Raw genomic sequence first — 20614 nt, forward strand, 5'->3', positions numbered from 1 at the left:
TCAGGATGGGTACAGATTGAGCAAAACTCAATTCCAAAGACCCCTCTCAGATCCATAATATTCCTGGGGAAAGCATACTGGAAAAAAATTAAGATTGGTAACAAATGGATTACAAATACATTAAAGGTATGGGAAAGTGTAAGGAAAAAGGGGGGAGGTCCACGATCAATATCTAGGGCCATGCCAATAGCAGACAATACAGAATTCCGGCCAGCTATGGAGGATGGGGGTTTTAAAAAATGGGCGGATTTGGGCCTGGTTACTATCAATCAATTAATGGAAGGAGACTGTTTTAAATCGTTTGCACAGCTACAGCAATGTTTTGATCTACCTTCGAAAGACATGTTTAGATACTTTCAAATAAGACACTATGTAATGACTCACAGTGAGTGGGAAGCAATTAAGAGACCACCAACAAATGTGGAGCGGTACTTTATAAACACAATAGAAAAAAACTTGATGGAAAGAAAGCAGATATCCAATATTTACAACATGTTACAACTAGACAATCCAGGAGACACCACCTATATTAAAGAAAAATGGGAGTTGGAAGCTAATGTGATCATAGAAAATGAAGAATGGGAGGACAGCCATTCAAGCAATCATAAAATCACAAATAGCCCAATGTGGAAGGAGTTTGACTGGAAGGTCAAGGTCAGGTACTTTAGGACTCCTCAAGTTCTCTCCGGATTTGCTGGTGGGTCCTCACCACTATGTTGGAGAGGATGTGGAATGATCGGAGATCATACACATATTTTCTGGGACTGTCCAAGGGTGCAGACATTTTGGATGAATATCAAAAATGAGATTAAAACCATTCTAGATCTTGACTTACCTCTGAATCCATCGTACTATATCTTGGGATGTATACCGAAAGGCACATACTATGGAGATACGTTATATATCTTGAGAGTGATACTGTTAATAGCAAGGAAAATGATAACTATGGCATGGCTACAAAATCAACCACCGACAATCAAACAATGGACCAAGAGACTGAGACAGATGTATACAATGGAAGAAATGACTGCACAATTGCAACTGAAAAAAGATATGTTTATGCAGAGATGGTCACTTGTAACCTTGTACCTGGAGATACATTAGCATGAGCCTGACGCCCTCTCTCTTTTCTTTCTTTTCTTTTTTTGTTGTTCTTTTTTTTCTGTTAGAGTATATATTTTTTTCCTTTTGCTAAATTTATTTTTCTATTTATTTTTTCGTTTCTTATCCTACAAAAAAATCATAAAAAAATATTGTAAAAATCCCTCCCCACTGGGTTGTTTAAGAGGCGTACTCGGATTATACAGCTTATTTTGATTACGCTGAATACCTTAAACAAATTGAATAAGAGGGAAGAGCCTGAGTAACAAATGTCATTGACTATGTGAATCAAGTATATTATACTGTATGATTAATGCAATGTGATGTTCAATATGACACAAAATAAAAGAAAGTTCAAAAAAAAAAAAGCCCTATTTGTTGCCTGTCAATTGCCCTTTCAGGTGACTAAATCTGTTCAGCGGTTCTCGAGTTACATGCCGATATGTGAGGTGTGCGCCAAAGTACACACTACCACCCCCGTCAATAGCTCCGTCAATCATTTGCCGATCTCGAACATATTTGGACAGGGTTGTAGCCAATGAGTGTGGCTTTCCAATGATACCCCATGATATGATAATTGGGGATCTAATACGGTCTCTATTGATCGATTTATGATAAAGAAAAGCAGGCTTAACAGGTTGGATACAATGATATTGTTAATATCAATTGTAAACAAAACCCAGTATTGGTCCTCAGTGTTTCCCCTAGGATTTTTTTCAGGGGGGGTGGTAGGCCCCCCAAAACTACTAGTGTTGTCGCGGGGCGAACGTGTCACGAATACGTGGTGTCAACAGTGTCGTCATAGACACGCGCAGTAGTTGTTAGTATCGGTGCATTTCTCTACACTGAGCTGAAATTAAACGATTGCACATAAATTAGGTAAATAAATATTAACACATAAATTAACTTATTTACAATTTTACATACAGTAGTGACAACACACATATGAACTATGTACAATACAGGGACAGTGTTTCCCACAGGATTTTCTCGGAATGGATTTGGTAGGTTTTTTTCTGCGTCTCCGTAGACCGTGCCGCACCACCGTTTTAAAGTCTTAGTGAATTGATTGATTTATATGAAAACCGATTTATGTATAATTTAGCTAGCTCGCCAACGTTGCTCTGATTAAAGCAAACTTTAATAAAAAGAAAATTATAAAAAAATATATATATATTTATAATTTTTTCAGGGGGGGCGGGGGGTCCCGTTGCTCGCCCCGCCAAGGCAATGGTAGGGGAAACACTGGTCCTTGTCGAACATCCTTAGTCATTTGTATATCACATATTGATATGTTAGAGAGGTAACACTGGCAGCTGGGTAGTGTAGAGGTCTAAGCACTCCTACCACCGCAGAGACCAGGTTAAATTCCCAGCAGTGGTGCCTCCAGCTTGGTCAGTCATCCCTACGAACACAAGTGTCAGTGGGAAGCCGGTTGGGTATAAGTCCTGGTTGTTAGTGACTCCTACTGGTTGGTCGGGGCACTTGTTCAGCAGGTAGGGTGATCTGGGGGAGATGGAGTGAACCTCCACACACGTTATGATCTCCCAGTGAAACTCCTCGCTATCGGGTGATAAGAAGACAAACATTGGGGTTGGGAGAAAAGGTGAAAACGCAGAACAAAAAGAGTTGGGTAATTCTGAAACTATTCACAATTAGAATTAGTCAAAAACACCAACATGTAATTGTTTCAAAAGAGACCTGCAACATCTAGTTGCATGTTTTAACTGTGGTTCCCCAGGACAATGGTTCTGTTATGGTGGTTCACCAGGACAATGGTTCTGTGGTGGTGGTTCCCCAGGACAATGGTTCTGTGGTGGTGGTTCACCAGGACAATGGTTCTGTGGTGGTGGTTCACCAGGACAATGGTTCTGTGGTGGTGGTTCCCCTGGACAATGGTTCTGTGGTGGTGGTTCCCCAGGACAATGGTTCTGTGGTGGTGGTTCAGCAGGACAATGGTTCTGTGGTGGTAGTTCCCTAGGACAATGGTTCTGTGGTGGTGGTTCCCCAGGACAATGGTTCTGTGGTGGTGGTTCCCCAGGACAATGGTTCTGTTATGGTGGTTCCCTAGGACAATGGTTCTGTGGTGGTGGTTCACCAGGACAATGGTTCTGTGGTGGTGGTTCCCCAGGACAATGGTTCTGTTATGGTGGTTCCCCAGGACAATGGTTCTGTGGTGGTGGTTCATCAGGACAATGGTTCTGTGGTGGTGGTTCACCAGGACAATGGTTCTGTTGTGGTGGTTCCCCAGGACAATGGTTCTGTGGTGGTGGTTCACCAGGACAATGGTTCTGTGGTGGTGGTTCACCAGGACAATGGTTCTGTGGTGGTGGTTCCCCAGGACAATGGTTCTGTGGTGGTGGTTCCCCAGGACAATGGTTCTGTGGTGGTGGTTCAGCAGGACAATGGTTCTGTGGTGGTGGTTCCCCAGGACAATGGTTCTGTGGTGGTGGTTCCCCAGGACAATGGTTCTGTGGTGGTGGTTCATCAGGACAATGGTTCTGTGGTGGTGGTTCACCAGGACAATGGTTCTGTTGTGGTGGTTCCCCAGGACAATGGTTCTGTGGTGGTGGTTCATCAGGACAATAGTTCTCAATCTTCTGGAGGAGTACAGTTTGAAATGTTTTTTACAGCCTGCTTGAAGACGTCACACAAAGCCTTTTTACAAAAAGGTCCAACAAACACAATCTAACAATGTACTACTTTTATATATAGTATTATGTTATAAAGTATTTGAAGAGAATCTAGCAGCATGCCTAAGCTTACTGTGTGGCTTATGAATAGACAGTGTTGCTCAGTACAGATTGAGGACCAGGTTTGGTCCTGGTACCAGATTGAGGATTGCTGAACAATAAGCCTTTTGAATTCATATTGATATTACAATATGACATAATGTAGATATTCCAAAACTGCAGTACAGGCATCTTTTTTTTTATAACTTTCTTTTTATTGTTTTTCACAATAAGCAAACAATCACAAACAACAAGACATAACAAAAACACAATCCCGGGCTGCATTATTAGTGTCACTTTACAAAAATATACTTTTCACATGCTGAGTTCTCAATTCTCTTACTTTCCCTATAGGTATGGCAAATATTCTTTACAACTATACATCAATACATCATCCACTGGTTGTCGTCATTATCATATAAAAGTCCCACTTTTCCCAGTACTTCAAACCTTTCTCTTCCTGTAATCTGAGAGTAAAAGTAAGTCTTTCCATTGTGTATATTTCGCCTATAATGCCCAACCATTTTTCTTTTGTTGGAGGTTCTTGTTGATACCAGAGACGCGTGATCGCTTTCTTACTTGCTGCTAAAAATATTTTCATCAAATATCTGTCTCCTCCTACCAATTCCTCAGGTAAGTTACCCAGGTACAAATAGGAGAAGGTCTCCGGTATCTTAAAATTCAATATAACCTGCATGGTGGAGTGAACATCTTGCCAATAACGTTGAATTCCTGGACAATTCCAAAAGATATGAGAGTGGTTTGCCTCCCTCTGGCCGCACTGTCTCCAACATGGTTGCTCTATGCCTACTTGTCGGGATTTGATTTTGGGAGTTATGAAGAATCTAGTCAAGTTTTTCCAGCAGAATTCTCTCCATGTTTTTGAATTAGTCGAGCTACATTGAGTTCTGCACATGTTCTCCCATTCGTCTTCGGTTATTTCAATATTTGATTCCTTTTCCCAATTTGTCTTAATGTAACTTGTGGAGTCAGTTCTGGCCTGAACAAAGCTATTATACAATTTTGACACAGTTTTACTCATCTTGTCCCTGTATGCCTGAATGAATATCTGAATAACACTGTCTATTGGGGTATTGGGCTCAGACACCTTTACCTCTTTTAGAAAGTACTGGCGTAGTTGTAGGTATCTGAAGAAGTCGTGTTTATCCAAACCGTATGTATCTTTCAAGGTTTGAAAGCTCACAAGTTCTCCATTCTCTACCATTGTGCTGAATGAGGTAATACCTCGGAGAGCCCATTCCTTAAATGTTTGATCATACATTCTTGGTTTAAATCCTAAATCGAAGGCAAACCACCTCAAGATCTTAATCCTTTTTTCTAACTTGAATTGTTTCACAGTTTTGAACCATGTCTGTAGGGTGTGTACAATAAATGGGTTTAAGTTTCTATATAGGGTCTTGGCCTGCTGTCTATCACCAATTACTGTCTGGAGTGGTATATCAAGTGATTTCACTTCAATGTCCTTCCACTTCGCTTCGTAGTCCCTTTCACACCAACAGACCAAAGGTCTTATTTGCGCTGCATAGTAATACTCCTTCAGATTTGGGAGGGACATGCCTCCCTTCTCTTTAGGGAGTTGGAGTGTCCGGAACCTAATTCTCGGTTTTTTCCCGCTCCATATGAATCTAGAAATCATCCTGTCCCACTCGTTAAACTGTTTAGCAGGGATTTCCACCGGCAAGGACTGGAAAAGATATAGTAGTCTAGGGACTACGTTCATTTTTACTGAGTCTATTCTGGAGGTGAAATCCAGGGGGGCTAATGACCATCTTTCTATATCTTTTTTAATTTGTGTGTTTAGGGGCTGGTAATTTGCTTCATACAATTTTGTTAAGTCCTTAGTCAGCCTTACTCCCAGATATTTTATGGACTTCATGTTCCAATTTAAATTGTAGTTTTCTTTTATTTCTCTTGGGGGGGTATAGTTATATGTAAGTATCTGTGTTTTTCCTATATTTAGTTTGTATCCCGAATGTTGACCATAGGTTTCAATAAGGTCCATTAGTCTAGGGAGGCTCAGACTGGGGTTTTTTAAGTAAATTAAGACATCATCCGCGTATAATGCTATCTTATGCTCTGTTTCTTTTATATTAATACCCGTTATATTGGGGTCTTCCCTAATTGCTTGGGCTAGCGGTTCAATGAAAATCGCGAACAGGGCGGGGCTACATGGACAACCTTGGCGTGTACCGCGTTCTAGGGCGATCGGATTTGTTAACCGACCGTTTACTTTTATTCTCGCTGTGGGTCTTGTATATAGTGTTTTAAAACACCTAATTGCATCTTCCTTGAATCCTAACCTTTCTAGTACCAAGAATAAATAGTCCCAGCTCACACAATCAAACGCTTTTTCCGCATCCATACTTAACAAGGCAGAATAAACGTTGGTTTGTTTAATCTGATTCATAATATGTAGTGTTCGTCTTAAGTTATCCTAGGTTTGGCGACCAGATATAAATCCAGTTTGGTCCGTGCTTATTAGGTCTGGCAAAAACTGTTCTAATCTTTTTGTGATAATGGAGGCGTACAGCTTATAATCCAAATTAAGGATCGATATTGGTCTAAACGAACTACATAATTCCTTATCTTTACCCTCCTTGGGAAGTACTGTTATAGTCGCCTCCCTCCAGGAGGGAGGGGGGATGCCCTCTCTAAGAGTGTAGTTAAATGAGGCCACCAGCAATGGCATGATCTCCTGGCGAAAAGCTTTGTACCATTCTGCTGGAAGGCCGTCACTACCTGGCGATTTGTTAGTTTTAAGATTAGATATTGTCCTGTCTAACTCCTCTATAGTGATTTCTGCAGTCATAATTTTGTTCTGCATTTTGCCAATTGAGGGCAGGTCAAGAGATCTCAGGAATGCAATAGTGGCTTCACTATCTATTTGTGCTGGTTGTGTATATAGGTTTTTGTAGTATGATTCAAAGGCCTTCTCTATATCTCCCAAATTACTGGACACTACTCCAGTTAAGGGATCTTTAATCTTATTAATTGTATTTTGTGTCTGTTGCTTTCGCAGCCTTCTGGCCAATAATCTAGTAGCCTTTGGGCCTGATTCATAATACGTTTGACGTAAAAATCTAGATTTTTTTCTCAATGTCATCTTTATAGACTTCGTCAATCAATTTTCTTGTTTCCCTAATTTGCTGTAGCAGCTGACTAGTTGGAGTATTTTTATGCTGTTGCTCTATAGATGTCAATTTTTGGGTTAGATCCTGATATTTGCGTTCTTTCGTCTTCTTCAGTGTTGCTGTGATGGCAATCATTTTCCCCCTTAGCACAGCTTTTGCGGCATCCCAAACAATCACTGGATTAACCTCACCATTGTCATTAATCTCTATATATGTTTTTAATTCGGTCCTAATACTTTCAACAATTGTTTTGTTGTTCAATATTCCTGTGTTAAGCCTCCATAGTGTGTTCCTTGGCCTACTATCCAAGTGTAAAGTCATATAGACTGCAGAGTGGTCTGATATGTCAGTAGTTCCCAAAGTACAATCCATTATCCTATGTCTATCACCTCTAAACATAAAAAGATAGTCAATTCTTGAATAAACAGAGTGAGGAACAGAATAGTGGGTGTAGTCTCTCTCAGATGGGTGGAGATCTCGCCATACATCAAACATTCCTAAGTCTGTGAGTGAAGCATTCATTATTTTTGTCTGTGGAGTCCTGTTCACCCTATGGCTTGTAGTGTCCAGCTCACGACTAAGAATAGTATTAAAATCTCCCCCACAGATTAGTATCCCCTCAGACTCCGCTGCTATCAGACCAAATATGAATTTATAGAAACCTTTGTTGCTCCCCGGTGGGGCATATACATTCAGCAGCGTAACCAAGTTGCCCTCTAATTTGCATTTTATCATGACATAGCGTCCTTCCTTATCATTAGTTTCTGTCATAAGTTCAAAATTTAATGAGTTAGGAATTAGTATAGAAACACCTCGTTTATGACCAGATCTAAACGAGCTATAGAACGTATTTCCTATATCCATATTTCTTGAGTTTCTCGTGCTCCATCTGAGAGAGATGAGTTTCTTGCAAAAAGATAATTTGAGCTTTTTCACGTTTCAATTTGGTTATGACTTTGCTCCGTTTAACTGGGTTAACCAGACCATTTACATTTATAGATACCACCTTAAAGTTTCTACTCATCTGTGCTTTAACAACTTAAACCTGACACTGTCAACCCGGAATTCACACATTACTAAACATGAACAGTTAGACATATACACATAGAGAACAGGTGTAACATTAACAAAAACAATACTTGGCTTCCAAAAACAGACGTTCGCTGGCCATCCCATGGCTTAGGTCCCGTTGGGGTGGGGGGATAGACTCCACTCAAGTGCAGGCCCCCGCGGAAAAAAAGGAGCTATAAAAAAAAAAAAAAAAGTGTCTAGTCTACCTACAGCGTGCCTGAGTGACTCTCGTCGGTCTTTCAATAATCAAGTGGAGTCTGTTAAACTATAAAAAAGGGAGACTAATAGTCATCCAGTCATTTGGGTCAAGGGGCTATTCAGCGTTCACGTGAATAGCTTACAGCTAGTCCGCATTAGATCCAACAAAAACTCGGAACGTCTAGCGTTAAGCGAGTCAAAACAACACAATACAGCCCATAGTCCGCGACATATTCGGGCAGTTCACTCACGTCACGTTGACTTAACTCACCAGTCTTATTATGCTATGTATTTCTCACCCTGAGATTTATTTGCTGGTGGTACATTGAAAGTCCTGCAGTCTGTTCTTTGCTCGCTGGGCTATTCCTCTCTCCCTCTCGCTCGAGTCTCCCGGGTGTCTCTCCTTCCTTCCAGCGCGCTGCCACGGTTGCCCTCGCTGTAGTCGCTCGTCCTGGTCTGTTCTAGCAGCGCGGGGGGCTGGCTCCTCCACAGCGACTCCTCTCTTCTTCAGATCCTGTGCGGCTTCCTCGGCGCTGTCATATGTACGTGTGCCGGAGTCCCAGTGGATTCGGATCTTAGCGAGGGGTGTCTGGAAGCGAATCCCGTTTACTTTCAGTGCCCTTTTGATGCCACCATATTCTCTTCTCCTCTGCATCACCGCCGTCGCGTAGTCATGGTCAAACGACAAGCGTTTGCCCTCGATCTCGATCTTCTTCTGCCAGGCTTTACAGATGACCATCTCTTTGGTAGTGAATTGGAGGAAGTTTATTATAATCGACCTAGGTGGTGCATCGGATCCTGGCTTTTGAGCCAATGCTCTGTGGGCCCGCTGGATCTGCAGGTCGGTATCTGTCGGCAGTGAGAGCTCAGTTCTTAGCAGCTTATCAATAAACTCCGGGAGAGGGCAGTCTTTCTCCGTTCCCTCCGGTACGTTATAGATGCGCATATTTGTTCTTCTGGACCTCCCTTCCATGTCCGTTAGCGCTTCTTGCATGGCTCTCTGCTGTTCCAAAGACATGAGGAGTGTTTCCTTGACTGTCATATTCCATGTTTCTGTTTCTCCGATGCGCGCCTCTGCCTCGTGTATTCTGGTGCTTTGTGCTTTGGCCTGTAGTGCGTTAGCTCTCAGTTCTTGATTAATTTCCTTTTTAAAATCTTTGAGTTCTGTCATCAGTTCTGTCTTTAATTCTTCTTGTGTCGTTTTCAAGTCGTTCTTCAGTTCTGTCTTAAGGTCGCGTATCTCTCTGCTAATGTTGGCAAGTCCCACTTGAATTGTTTTCAGTACAGGCATCTTAATTGTTATTATAATTGTTTTATATATATAATAACATGACACTGAGAAGAGTCTGATAGGGGTGCTTCGTTAATCCCCACAAATACTAGATCCATTTAATACCAGGAGCTTGGTCATCATCACTAATCATCTTACAATATTCCACTGAGAGTATGAACCTACAGGAAAAACATATGTACCGGTAGATTATAAATGTAAAAGTACCGGTAGACCTATAAAAGATACTTATTATTTTATGTTATATCGCATAACAATATGTTCTGAAAAAGTATGGCAGTATAATCTTGTCCATCCTCATTCAGTCCTATGTGCCCCCTGAGTTTTTCCATCTCCTTCAGATGTATTTTGGTTCTTACAATAGAGAACGTGTCTCATGGCTACTTTCCCTTGATGACTTTGTCCTGTACCTATTGCTGGCGGCGGCCACAGGCATGATAATGAATGGCAGAGCACAACCATAATTTATATTCCTCTGTAATGCTGTTGGCGTTGTCTGTGTACGTCAGCACCTGCCTGTGTGCCTGACCATGCGTGTGATGACTGGGACATGGTCTCTATCTCATGGTCTCTTCTGTCCCATTTCTTTCTCCCCTTTTATTTTCTTCCACTTTCTGTCTCTCACTATTCCATTGTCTTGTTTGTCTATATTCTCTCTCTTTCTCCCTCTCTGCCTCTTTCTCTCTGTCTCTCTCTGCCTCTTTCTTTCTATCGCCCTGTCTCTTTGTTTCTCTCTCTCCCTATTTGTCTCTCTCTCTCCCCCTCTATCTCTTTGTTTCTGTCTCGCTCTCTGCCCCTTTCTCTCTCTTCCCCTCTCTGTCTCTATATGCCTCTTTCTCTCTCTTCCCCTCTCTGTCTCTATATGCCTCTTCTCTCTCTCCCCATCTGTCTCTTTGTTTCTCTCTCACCCTCTGTCTCTTTGTTTCTGTCTATCTCTCTGCCTCTTTCTCTCTCTTCCCCTCTCCGTCTGTCTCTTTCTCTCTGTCTCTCTCTCTGCCTCCTTCTCTCTCTCCCCCTCCGTCTCTTTGTTTCTCTCTCACCTTCTGTCTCTTTGTTTGTCTATCTCTCTCTCTCTCTCTGCCTCTTTCTCGCTCTTACCCTCTCTCTCTCTCTCTCTCTTTCTCCCTCTTTCACTCTCTCCCCCTCTGTCTCTTGCTCTCTCTTCCCCTCTATCTGCCTTTTTCTCTCTCTTCCCCTCCGTCTCTCTCTCTCTGCCTCTTTCACTCTCTCCCCCTCTGTCTCTCTCTCTCTGCCTCTTTCACTCTCTCCCCCTCTGTCTCTTGCTCTCTCTCTTCCCCTCTGTCTCTCTCTGCCTCTTTCTCCCTCTCCCCCTCCGTCTCTTCCCCTCCGTCTCTCTCTCTCTCTCTCTCCGTCTCAGGGGTTGCTCTCAGGTGGGGATCCTGCGAGCCCTCAGTGAGTCAGGCATCCCAGTGGATCTGGTTGGCGGGACTTCCATCGGCTCCCTGATGGGGGCGCTGTATGCTGAGGACCGCAGCCACAGCCGCATGAGGATGAGGGCCAGAGATTGGGCCATGGTGAGAGAGAGGGAGAGAGATTAAAAAAGAGACTGAGTGGTATAGCCAGTTGAATTACACAGCAAGAATCTATCTCCATCTTGATAAGTAATTTCATCTTTTATTCATAGTATTCGATCGCAGACATGTTGGTCACAAACAACAGGTGATTTGAACTCATTTGAACTGCTTCACACTCACACAGTTCCAATCACACCTGGGAGCTGCGCTGCCACACTGTTGGCCACTGAGCAACTCAACTGGAGCAGTTTGGGGTTAAGTGCGTTGCGCAAGGGCACAAACCCACGTTGAACCTCTGGAACGGGGACGTGAGAAAACATATCGCCCTGACCTTCTCTTCGCTTTCCTCTCCCCTCCAGGAAATGACGTCGGTGTTTAAGAAGATCCTGGACCTGACCTACCCGGTCACCTCCATGTTCTCTGGCGCCGCCTTCAACTCCAGCCTCAGCAACGTCTTTAAAAGCAAACAGATAGAGGTGGGTGCACGCCTGAGACCAGGGCCCCATATATTAACTACTGTAAGCTGCCCAGGTTAGGAGTGCTGATCTGTGGTCAGTGAGGTGGGTGCACGCCCGAGACCAGGGCCCCATATATTAACTACTGTAAGCTGCCCAGGTTAGGAGTGCTGATCTGTGGTCAGTGAGGTGGGTGCACGCCAGAGACCAGGGCCCCATATATTAACTACTGTAAGCTGCCCAGGTTAGGAGTGCTGATCTGTGGTCAGTGAGGTGGGTGCACGCCAGAGACCAGGGCCCCATATATTAACTACTGTAAGCTGCCCAGGTTAGGAGTGCTGATCTGTGGTCAGTGAGGTGGGTGCACGCCAGAGACCAGGGCCCCATATATTAACTACTGTAAGCTGCCCAGGTTAGGAGTGCTGATCTGTGGTCAGTGAGGTGGGTGCACGCCAGAGACCAGGGCCCCATATTAACTAAGCTGCCCAGGTTAGGAGTGCTGATCTGTGGTCAGTGAGGTGGGTGCACGCCCGAGACCAGGGCCCCATATTAACTAAGCTGCCCAGGTTAGGAGTGCTGATCTGTGGTCAGTGACTAGGAATGCTAGTCTTCATGAGTTTATTCAAACTAACTGACTCTGAATCAGTACTCTCACTTCAAGAGGCTTTATAAAGGATTATTAGTCAGTCATATAACCGATGACTGTGTGGCGGGGGCAGGCCTGGCGGGTGGGGGAGGGGTTTTTGAACTAGGTGTAGACGTGTTTAAGCTCGTCCGGTAGAGAGGCAGCGATGTTGGTTGTGTTGTTGTTCTTCCCCTTTAAGTCTGTGATATTCTAGTCCTCTCCAGACACTCCTTGTCATTGTTGTTCATCTGCCCTTCAATCTTCCCCTTTATATTCCATCCTCGCCATTTTAATTTCTCTCCTGAGATGGTTCTTTTTTATTTTGTCCATATCTCCAGATTCTAATGCTTCATCTCTTTCCTTGAGGGAAAGAACTGCCGTGCTAATCCATGGCTTTGAAAAATATTTGAGAAGTCAGGCCTGCTGTCAATGCATGTACAAAGTTTTATCCAACTTGAACTACAGTAGAACTGAAGGAAATATGGTCCGACAGACTGATACACCGATAGCAGTGATGGCAGTACCCCCTTTGCAGCGCTCTGCACACGGGTCTAATAATGCATGGGACTTCATGAAGAGCGAGAAAGGGTGCTCTGGTGAATATTTTCATGTAATGACTCAAGATCAGAAATAAAAGCGGATGTTCTTGAAATGGATCTTTTTTCCAGGGCTTTTCAACAGCTCTTCTCTTCAGTTCTGTGTCCAGTGTTTACAGCTGAACAGAGCTGCCCTGCTTGGAACCAGACTCTTTAAAACACACTGCTGATATTCTTGTCATATGGACACCTCCCCAAAAGAGACTGGCCCACAGTCCACCTGAGTCCTGACTCTGTCGTTTTGAAAAGCAGTGCAGAATAAAATGACTAAACTAAAACATTTATTAATGAGTAAACTTTTCAGAACATTCCCATCCAATATTCATTTTGCTGCAGTTATAATGAGTACAAGGCCTGCAGGTAGAGTATGAGTTGAGGAGATACGGTGACATTTAGAATTGTTATTTTTCTTCAATTGACTACAAGCTGCCCTGAAAACCACTAACAAAACACCTTAACAACTAACAGACTGCCAGAATGCCAGCAGTAGTGATAGATATTAAAAACTGAATTTGTTGGATTGATATGTATGAGCCAGCTGGACAGAGATTCAGGAGACAAAGGTGGATTCAATCGATGGCCTTTATTGACAGGAACACACGGAGAACGAGGAACACTCCTGGAGCCCAACCCTCCATGGGGCTGAGAGGCTCCAGAATGATGACACAACCATGGCTTTTATCCTACGTGGGAGTTCCAAATTTAGCCAGCCACTGGTTAATAATGGATGATCAGACAGGCTTGGTCGTATATGGTAGTCTAAGGATGAATCTGGTTTGCTCCCCTGCTTCATCATGCCAGCAGTAGTCTGTCTCATCATGCCAGCAGTAGTCTGTCTCTCTGAATCATCATGCCAGCAGTAGTCTGTCTCTCTGCTTCATCATGCCAGCAGTAGTCTGTATCTCTGCTTCATCATGCCAGCAGTAGTCTGTCTCTCTGCTTCATCATGCCAGCAGTAGTCTGTCTCTCTGCTTCATCATGCCAGCAGTAGTCTGTCTCTCTGCCTCATCATGCCAGCAGTAGTCTGTCTCTCTGCCTCATCATGCCAGCAGTAGTCTGTCTCTCTGCTTCATCATGCCAGCAGTAGTCTGTCTCTCTGAATCATCATGCCAGCAGTAGTCTGTCTCTCTGCTTCATCATGCCAGCAGTAGTCTGTCTCTCTGAATCATCATGCCAGCAGTAGTCTGTCTCTCTGCATCATCATGCCAGCAGTAGTCTGTCTCTCTGCTTCATCATGCCAGCAGTAGTCTGTCTCTCTGCTTCATCATGCCAGCAGTAGTCTGTCTCTCTGCATCATCATGCCAGCAGTAGTCTGTCTCTCTGCTTCATCATGCCAGCAGTAGTCTGTCTCTCTGCTTCATCATGCCAGCAGTAGTCTGTCTCTCTGAATCATCATGCCAGCAGTAGTCTGTCTCTCTGCTTCATCATGCCAGCAGTAGTCTGTCTCTCTGAATCATCATGCCAGCAGTAGTCTGTCTCTCTGCATCATCATGCCAGCAGTAGTCTGCCTCTCTGCTTCATCATGCCAGCAGTAGTCTGTCTCTCTGCCTCATCATGCCAGCAGTAGTCTGTCTCTCTGAATCATCATGCCAGCAGTAGTCTGTCTCTCTGCTTCATCATGCCAGCAGTGGTCTGTCTCTCTGCTTCATCATGCCAGCAGTGGTCTGTCTCTCTGCTTCATCATGCCAGCAGTAGTCTGTCTGTCTCTCTGCTTCATCATGCCAGCAGTAGTCTGTCTCATCATGCCAGCAGTAGTCTGTCTCTCTGAATCATCATGCCAGCAGTAGTCTGTCTCTCTGCTTCATCATGCCAGCAGTAGTCTGTCTCTCTGCTTCATCATGCCAGCAGTAGTCTGCCTCTCTGCTTCATCATGCCAGCAGTAGTCTGTCTCTCTGCTTCATCATGCCAGCAGTAGTCTGTCTCTCTGCTTCATCATGCCAGCAGTAGTCTGTCTCTCTGCTTCATCATGCCAGCAGTAGTCTGTCTCTCTGCTTCATCATGCCAGCAGTAGTCTGTCTCTCTGCTTCATCATGCCAGCAGTGGTCTGCCCCTCTGCTTCATCATGCCAGCAGTAGTCTGTCTCTCTGAATCATCATGCCAGCAGTAGTCTGTCTCTCTGCTTCATCATGCCAGCAGTAGTCTGTCTCTCTGAATCATCATGCCAGCAGTAGTCTGTCTCTCTGAATCATCATGCCAGCAGTAGTCTGTCTCTCTGCCTCATCATGCCAGCAGTAGTCTGTCTCTCTGAATCATCATGCCAGCAGTAGTCTGTCTCTCTGAATCATCATGCCAGCAGTAGTCTGTCTCTCTGCCTCATCATGCCAGCAGTAGTCTGTCTCTCTGAATCATCATGCCAGCAGTAGTCTGTCTCTCTGCTTCATCATGCCAGCAGTAGTCTGTCTCTCTGCTTCATCATGCCAGCAGTGGTCTGTCTCTCTGCTTCATCATGCCAGCAGTAGTCTGTCTCTCTGCTTCATCATGCCAGCAGTAGTCTGTCTCTCTGCTTCATCATGCCAGCAGTAGTCTGTCTCTCTGCTTCATCATGCCAGCAGTAGTCTGTCTCTCTGGACTATAATTTGACTATGAATAGGCTGCAATTAGGCAAACTCGAATGAAAATCGAATATTAATGTTAACATTTTCATATGATTACCACATCAAAGCAGACATTCAAAAAAATTAAGACGTGTTGGAGGTGCTCATGCAGTGGGGCGGACGATCCAAAGGAGTCACTGTTGTACAGTTTTGTACAGAGTCTACAGTTTATAGGAACATACTAAATGGGATTTTGCAGATGTGGAAAGTCCATCTACATGTATGCCTAATGTTATGCTGCCTCTGTCTCATCAGAAGATAAAGTACTAATTGACCACAGGAGAAAAGCTACATAATGTACGTGGAGCTGTGTAATGTACGAAATATTTATGTAATGTATCGACAAAAGTCCAAAACGAATGCTATTTACCAGGAGTTGAACCAACAATCATTGCTATTCATTGCTAATCATCCACTATTCACAACATTCGCTTAACGGTTATGGTTAAGACATAATGATATGATACATTTATTTATATTGCGCCCCTCAACCAATAGTTACATCGGCCCGGGGCGCAGCCCGGGAAAGAAAGAGAAACAAAAGAGACAGGAACAATACGAAAACAGAAAAAATGCATGCAGGCCAACCAAGCAGATAGAGAATGGACAGACATAATACACGAGTCATACTACAATACAAAACTAGCTCATGGATTGTTTATGGCGAAAAGGTTAGACATAACCTATTGTGTACTTATTATGTATGTACTTACGTACACATATTACATTTTTGATAGAATACGTATCCAATATTACCTATGGCTATAATGTAAGGTACGGTACATTATGTACCTTTTTTCCCTGTGGTGGATTAGTACTTTATTTACATCATTTGAAGTGAGATGGGTCTGTATGACGTCATGCTGATGTAACATGTTGTCTGTCCAGGACCTTTGGATTCCATACTTCAACATCACCACTGACATCACAGCCTCCTCCATGAGGGTCCACACTGACGGTAGGCAACAAGAAAAGACCTCGCCACCAAGGAACTGCCTGTTTGCACGCTTTAAGTTTCCTGAGCTCCTGTTTCAGGCTCTTTGTGGTAGTAAGTGTATATAAATGACACAGTCCTGTTGCAGGTTCTCTGTGGTAGTATGCGTCTAAACTACACATCCTGTTTCAAGCTCTCTGGTAGTATGCGTCTAAATAGGGCTGCACGATTTTGGGAAATAATCTAATTGCGATTTTGATTACATTTGTGATTATTATAAAAGAAATATATAAGCATCCCCACAGAGGTTTATTGTAAAATGCGGCTTGCATCTGGCCTACGCGTGGGTCTTTTCGGGACACCGAGCCTGAATTTTTCTATTTCTACCTGGGAATCGATACCGGTACCCAACGGTACCTTTTTTTCTGTGCTTTACTCTCCCTCTCTGAAGTCTAAACTTCACAACACACAATCTAAAACCCCTTACCTCCCTCTCCCAGACCGATCTTGTATCTCAATGGGACTTCCTGGTTAAAAAAATAAATAAAAAGTATAAAAAATTAAATAAAATGCGTTTTTCGATTAAAAATCGATTAATCGTGCAGCACTATGTCTAAACTACACATCCTGTTCAGGCTCTCTGGTAGTATGCGTCTAAACTACACATCCTGTTTCAGGCTCTCTGGTAGTATGCGTCTAAACTACACATCCTGTTTCAGGCTCTCTGGTAGTATGCGTCTAAACTACACATCCTGTTTCAGGCTGTCTGTGGTAGTATGTCTGTAACTGAGGGGTTACAAAACCCTGACTGTATTAAAGATTGTGATAGATTAAACCACTGCTAGTTATGTACTTTAATTACTGGCCAGACAGTACATCAAATATAGATGGTGAACACTCACAAGAACACGGCATTGACAAAGAAATTGTATTTGAGGGTATTTTATTATTATGCAACATTAGGTTACAGAATGAGAATTAGGGTTGCGCTTGTATGGCGAAGAATATGCGTAAAGTCAGTCAATAGCATGAGTCACTAGGAATAGCAGGAATCCTACGATGGGTCTAAGTTGATGCCACCGGTCGTATAATAGCAACTATAGAAGGCAACGCTGGTACCGCCTGGAGACAATGGGTTCCCTCCGGGGTTGTAAGGCCTAGAGGGTAGAGGAATGTTCGGATACTCAGTCTGATTCAATGAAGAATAAAGAGACTCCACGTACAGGAGTCAGTCCTTGTAAATCCAACGATCAGCAGCAAAGCAATAACTGTAATCCAAATGCTCGATAGCAATGATGACAGCCAGCCAGCCTCTGTCCATGAGGCTAGCCCGAGTTGTAATCCTCACGAGGTTGAATCCCAAACGATAGTGGAAATCAAGTTTCAAGTTTCAAGTTTCTTTAATAGTTGTCATACAGAAGTACAGAATACTTTCATACAAAATGCTTCTTACTGTTACGCTCCAACGAGGCTCTTCTCCGGGTAACACGTTCCAAATCAATATAATCCAACCAGTAATGGTTCTGCAATCGCCGACGCTGGTTCTCCTGTGCACATGTCCAACGGTTCTCCGACTAGGCCTCCTCGGGTGCGGGCGACGTATTTTGGCCACACACCCTGGCTAAGGTACACTAGCTAAAACACGACGAACCGCTGGGTAATGCTACACACGAACGAACTGTGGTTGCACGATATACAATAAATGAACGACTATTTACTTCACATTAGATTAGGTCAAACTTTACGTTACTGCATTAAACTCTTGACACTTTACTATTCTATTCGCACATGTTCTCAACGCACGAGTGCTCAATTTACACGATGAACTACGTTGGCTTGTTTAGATGGACAAGCAGGTGATCTATCTGCTGTGCGCACCTTGCGCTGTATATATATACTTAAGTGATTATCTAGTCCCAAACCGCAGTCCTTGTCTGGGATCAATACGCTGTCTCCGGGCATGTTCTGACATGCCTGAACTTGTCTTTGAACCTGACGTTGGGGGCTTGCGAGGTGGCGCCTAGGGCGCTGTCCAATAAGGAGAGCGAATATTACTCTGGTTTGAACGCAGGTAAAGGGATATTCCGTGTATATATAAATAATATACAAAGTATATCAAACAATAAAGGTAGATTCTCAGTTTTAATCTGGCCCTTCACAACAATGTCTAAACTACACGTCCTATTCCAGGCTCTCTGTGGCGGTATATACGTGCCAGCATGTCTCTGTCTGGCTACCTGCCTCCTCTCTGTGACCCCAAAGATGGACACCTGCTGATGGACGGAGGCTATATCAACAACTTGCCAGGTTTGAGAGTTTCCATTTATTTGAATTTCATAATCTCATTATACATGGATGGAAACATATTTTCACTCTGATACAATAATAGAGCATTACTGTATGTAGATCTCAGATCTCAGACCAAACTCTGACCCAGTACCAATAGAGATCTGTACTGGGTGGCGGGTTGGGGGCTGGATCTCTGTCTGTTCACTGTGCCAGTTATCTTTCTTCCAACATGGCTGCCTGTAACCACTTTCATAATAAAATGCCTAACATCTGTGTAGTGCTGGAGCAGGTTGAACATTGCAAATGCATGATATTACCGTTCCACTATCTCATTATATTGTAGCAACCCTTGTTTCTTCCAACATGGAGGAAAAAAATTGGCATTCCAAACAAGGCCTCTTTTGATAAAAGCATGTAGGAGCCCCGAGTTCCTGTGGAATGATGCATAGTAACAATGGAGATATCTGAGTGGAAGACAACATTTGTCTACTCACTGAGTCAGAACTGGGTCCAATTAACGTCTGGAAATCTGTTCTATTGGTTTTCTCAGATAAACAGATCTTGTACCAAAAGTTGGCAGCAGGTTGATTGAGGAAATGGCTAAAACAAATGAAAAATTATTTCATACTAATAAGTAGCTCTGAGTGTTTCTCCCTCTTCATCCCCTGTGTGGATGTTTGATTCTGTTCTGAGCGGAATTTTCAATAAATGCATGGCTGTTGAAGTAGTTCCAGCATAAAATGCCCAGTCACTCTTCCAGTGTCACTGTCCCTTCGTCTGTCGAGGTATAAAAGTCCTTCTTTAACCCCTTCATGTGTTGAGGCATGCAAGTCATTTAACCCCTTCATCTCCCTCTCATGACTGAAGTGGGAATGATGGGTGAAACTAGTAAGTGATTATACTGTAGCTTTTACCTGGATTGACCCAGACATGCAGTCTATTTCCCCAGAGCAGATATTACTAATGTTTTACACACAATATTTTGGGCTTCAGTAGCGAATAATCAAAGTTTCTTTCTTCCCATGTTCAAAGTTTCAATGTCATTGGTAGATGTGGCAGATACGTTTTCTGAAAACACTAAATGTACTGAACTGACTTTCAACATGAATATTGGATCATTATTTTCATAAGCTATATCGCATGCTGATGTACAGTAGACACAAAGAAAAAGAAAAAAATTTGAGTAGTGATTCTGGCATCGGTCAGCGATTGAAGCTTTGTGGCTTTTGAAGCCCTGTGGTGTACACATGAAAAAAAGAAAAGGAGGAACGCAATTTAAACAATCTTTTAAAAGAATCTCCTCTAAGCCTCACCCCCCCGGCCCTCTGTCCCGCAGCTGACGTGGCACGGTCGATGGGAGCCAAAGTGGTGATAGCGATCGATGTGGGCAGCCAGGACGAAACCAACCTCACCAACTACGGAGACTCGCTTTCTGGCTGGTGGCTGCTATGGAAACGCCTCAACCCTCTGGCCCAGAAGGTCAAGGTAAAGGCGTCCTGTTTTGTAACAATGTGTATCATTTTATGACAACTGATACATTAAGTATCCATGAGCTTATGTACCACACTGTAGAACACTGCACTGCATTTCTGTTTTCTATATATCCCAGTCTGCACTTGGTTTCACCACGAGACGTTTGAAGATTAGCTTGAGAACTTGCCTGGGTCCAGATCCCTGTATTAGATTACATTACATTAGATTCAAATGTATTGTCATTGTTACGGAATACATAATCTAGCGGAGTATCTACACATGTGTTAAATGTGGTACTCTACATACACAATTAAGCTAGCTAGCAGACCGAATAAAACATGTCTACTCAGGACTGTGTCGGAGGTAAGAGAATGTTTATTGGCACATGCGCATTAATAAACATGACGACGGGTCCTCGCAGGAACCAACAGTTAGTGCCTGTAAATGAGACTGATTAATCCTATATACACTTTATTACTAGGGATGTCCGATATTATCGGCCTACCAATATTATCGGCCGATATCGTCATTAAAATGTGATACCGGAAAATATCGGTATTGGTTTTCA

General features: G+C 43.3%; 1 protein-coding gene across 1 annotated transcript in view; it reads left to right on the forward strand.

The window, feature by feature from the left end:
• LOC311237168 (patatin-like phospholipase domain-containing protein 7) overlaps window positions 1-20614 on the forward strand; it is a 147796-nt gene that overhangs the window by 108672 nt on the left and 18510 nt on the right. Inside the window, exons 27-31 of the mRNA XM_084324977.1 lie at window positions 10924-11080; window positions 11440-11556; window positions 16239-16308; window positions 18475-18591; window positions 19910-20058. Of these exons, the coding sequence (XP_084181103.1) occupies window positions 10924-11080; window positions 11440-11556; window positions 16239-16308; window positions 18475-18591; window positions 19910-20058 (610 nt within the window). The remainder of the gene's footprint in view (window positions 1-10923; window positions 11081-11439; window positions 11557-16238; window positions 16309-18474; window positions 18592-19909; window positions 20059-20614) is intronic.

This window comes from Notolepis coatsorum (genome assembly GCF_963971535.1).
Source record: "Notolepis coatsorum genome assembly, chromosome: 11".
Taxonomy (NCBI): domain Eukaryota; kingdom Metazoa; phylum Chordata; class Actinopteri; order Aulopiformes; family Paralepididae; genus Notolepis; species Notolepis coatsorum.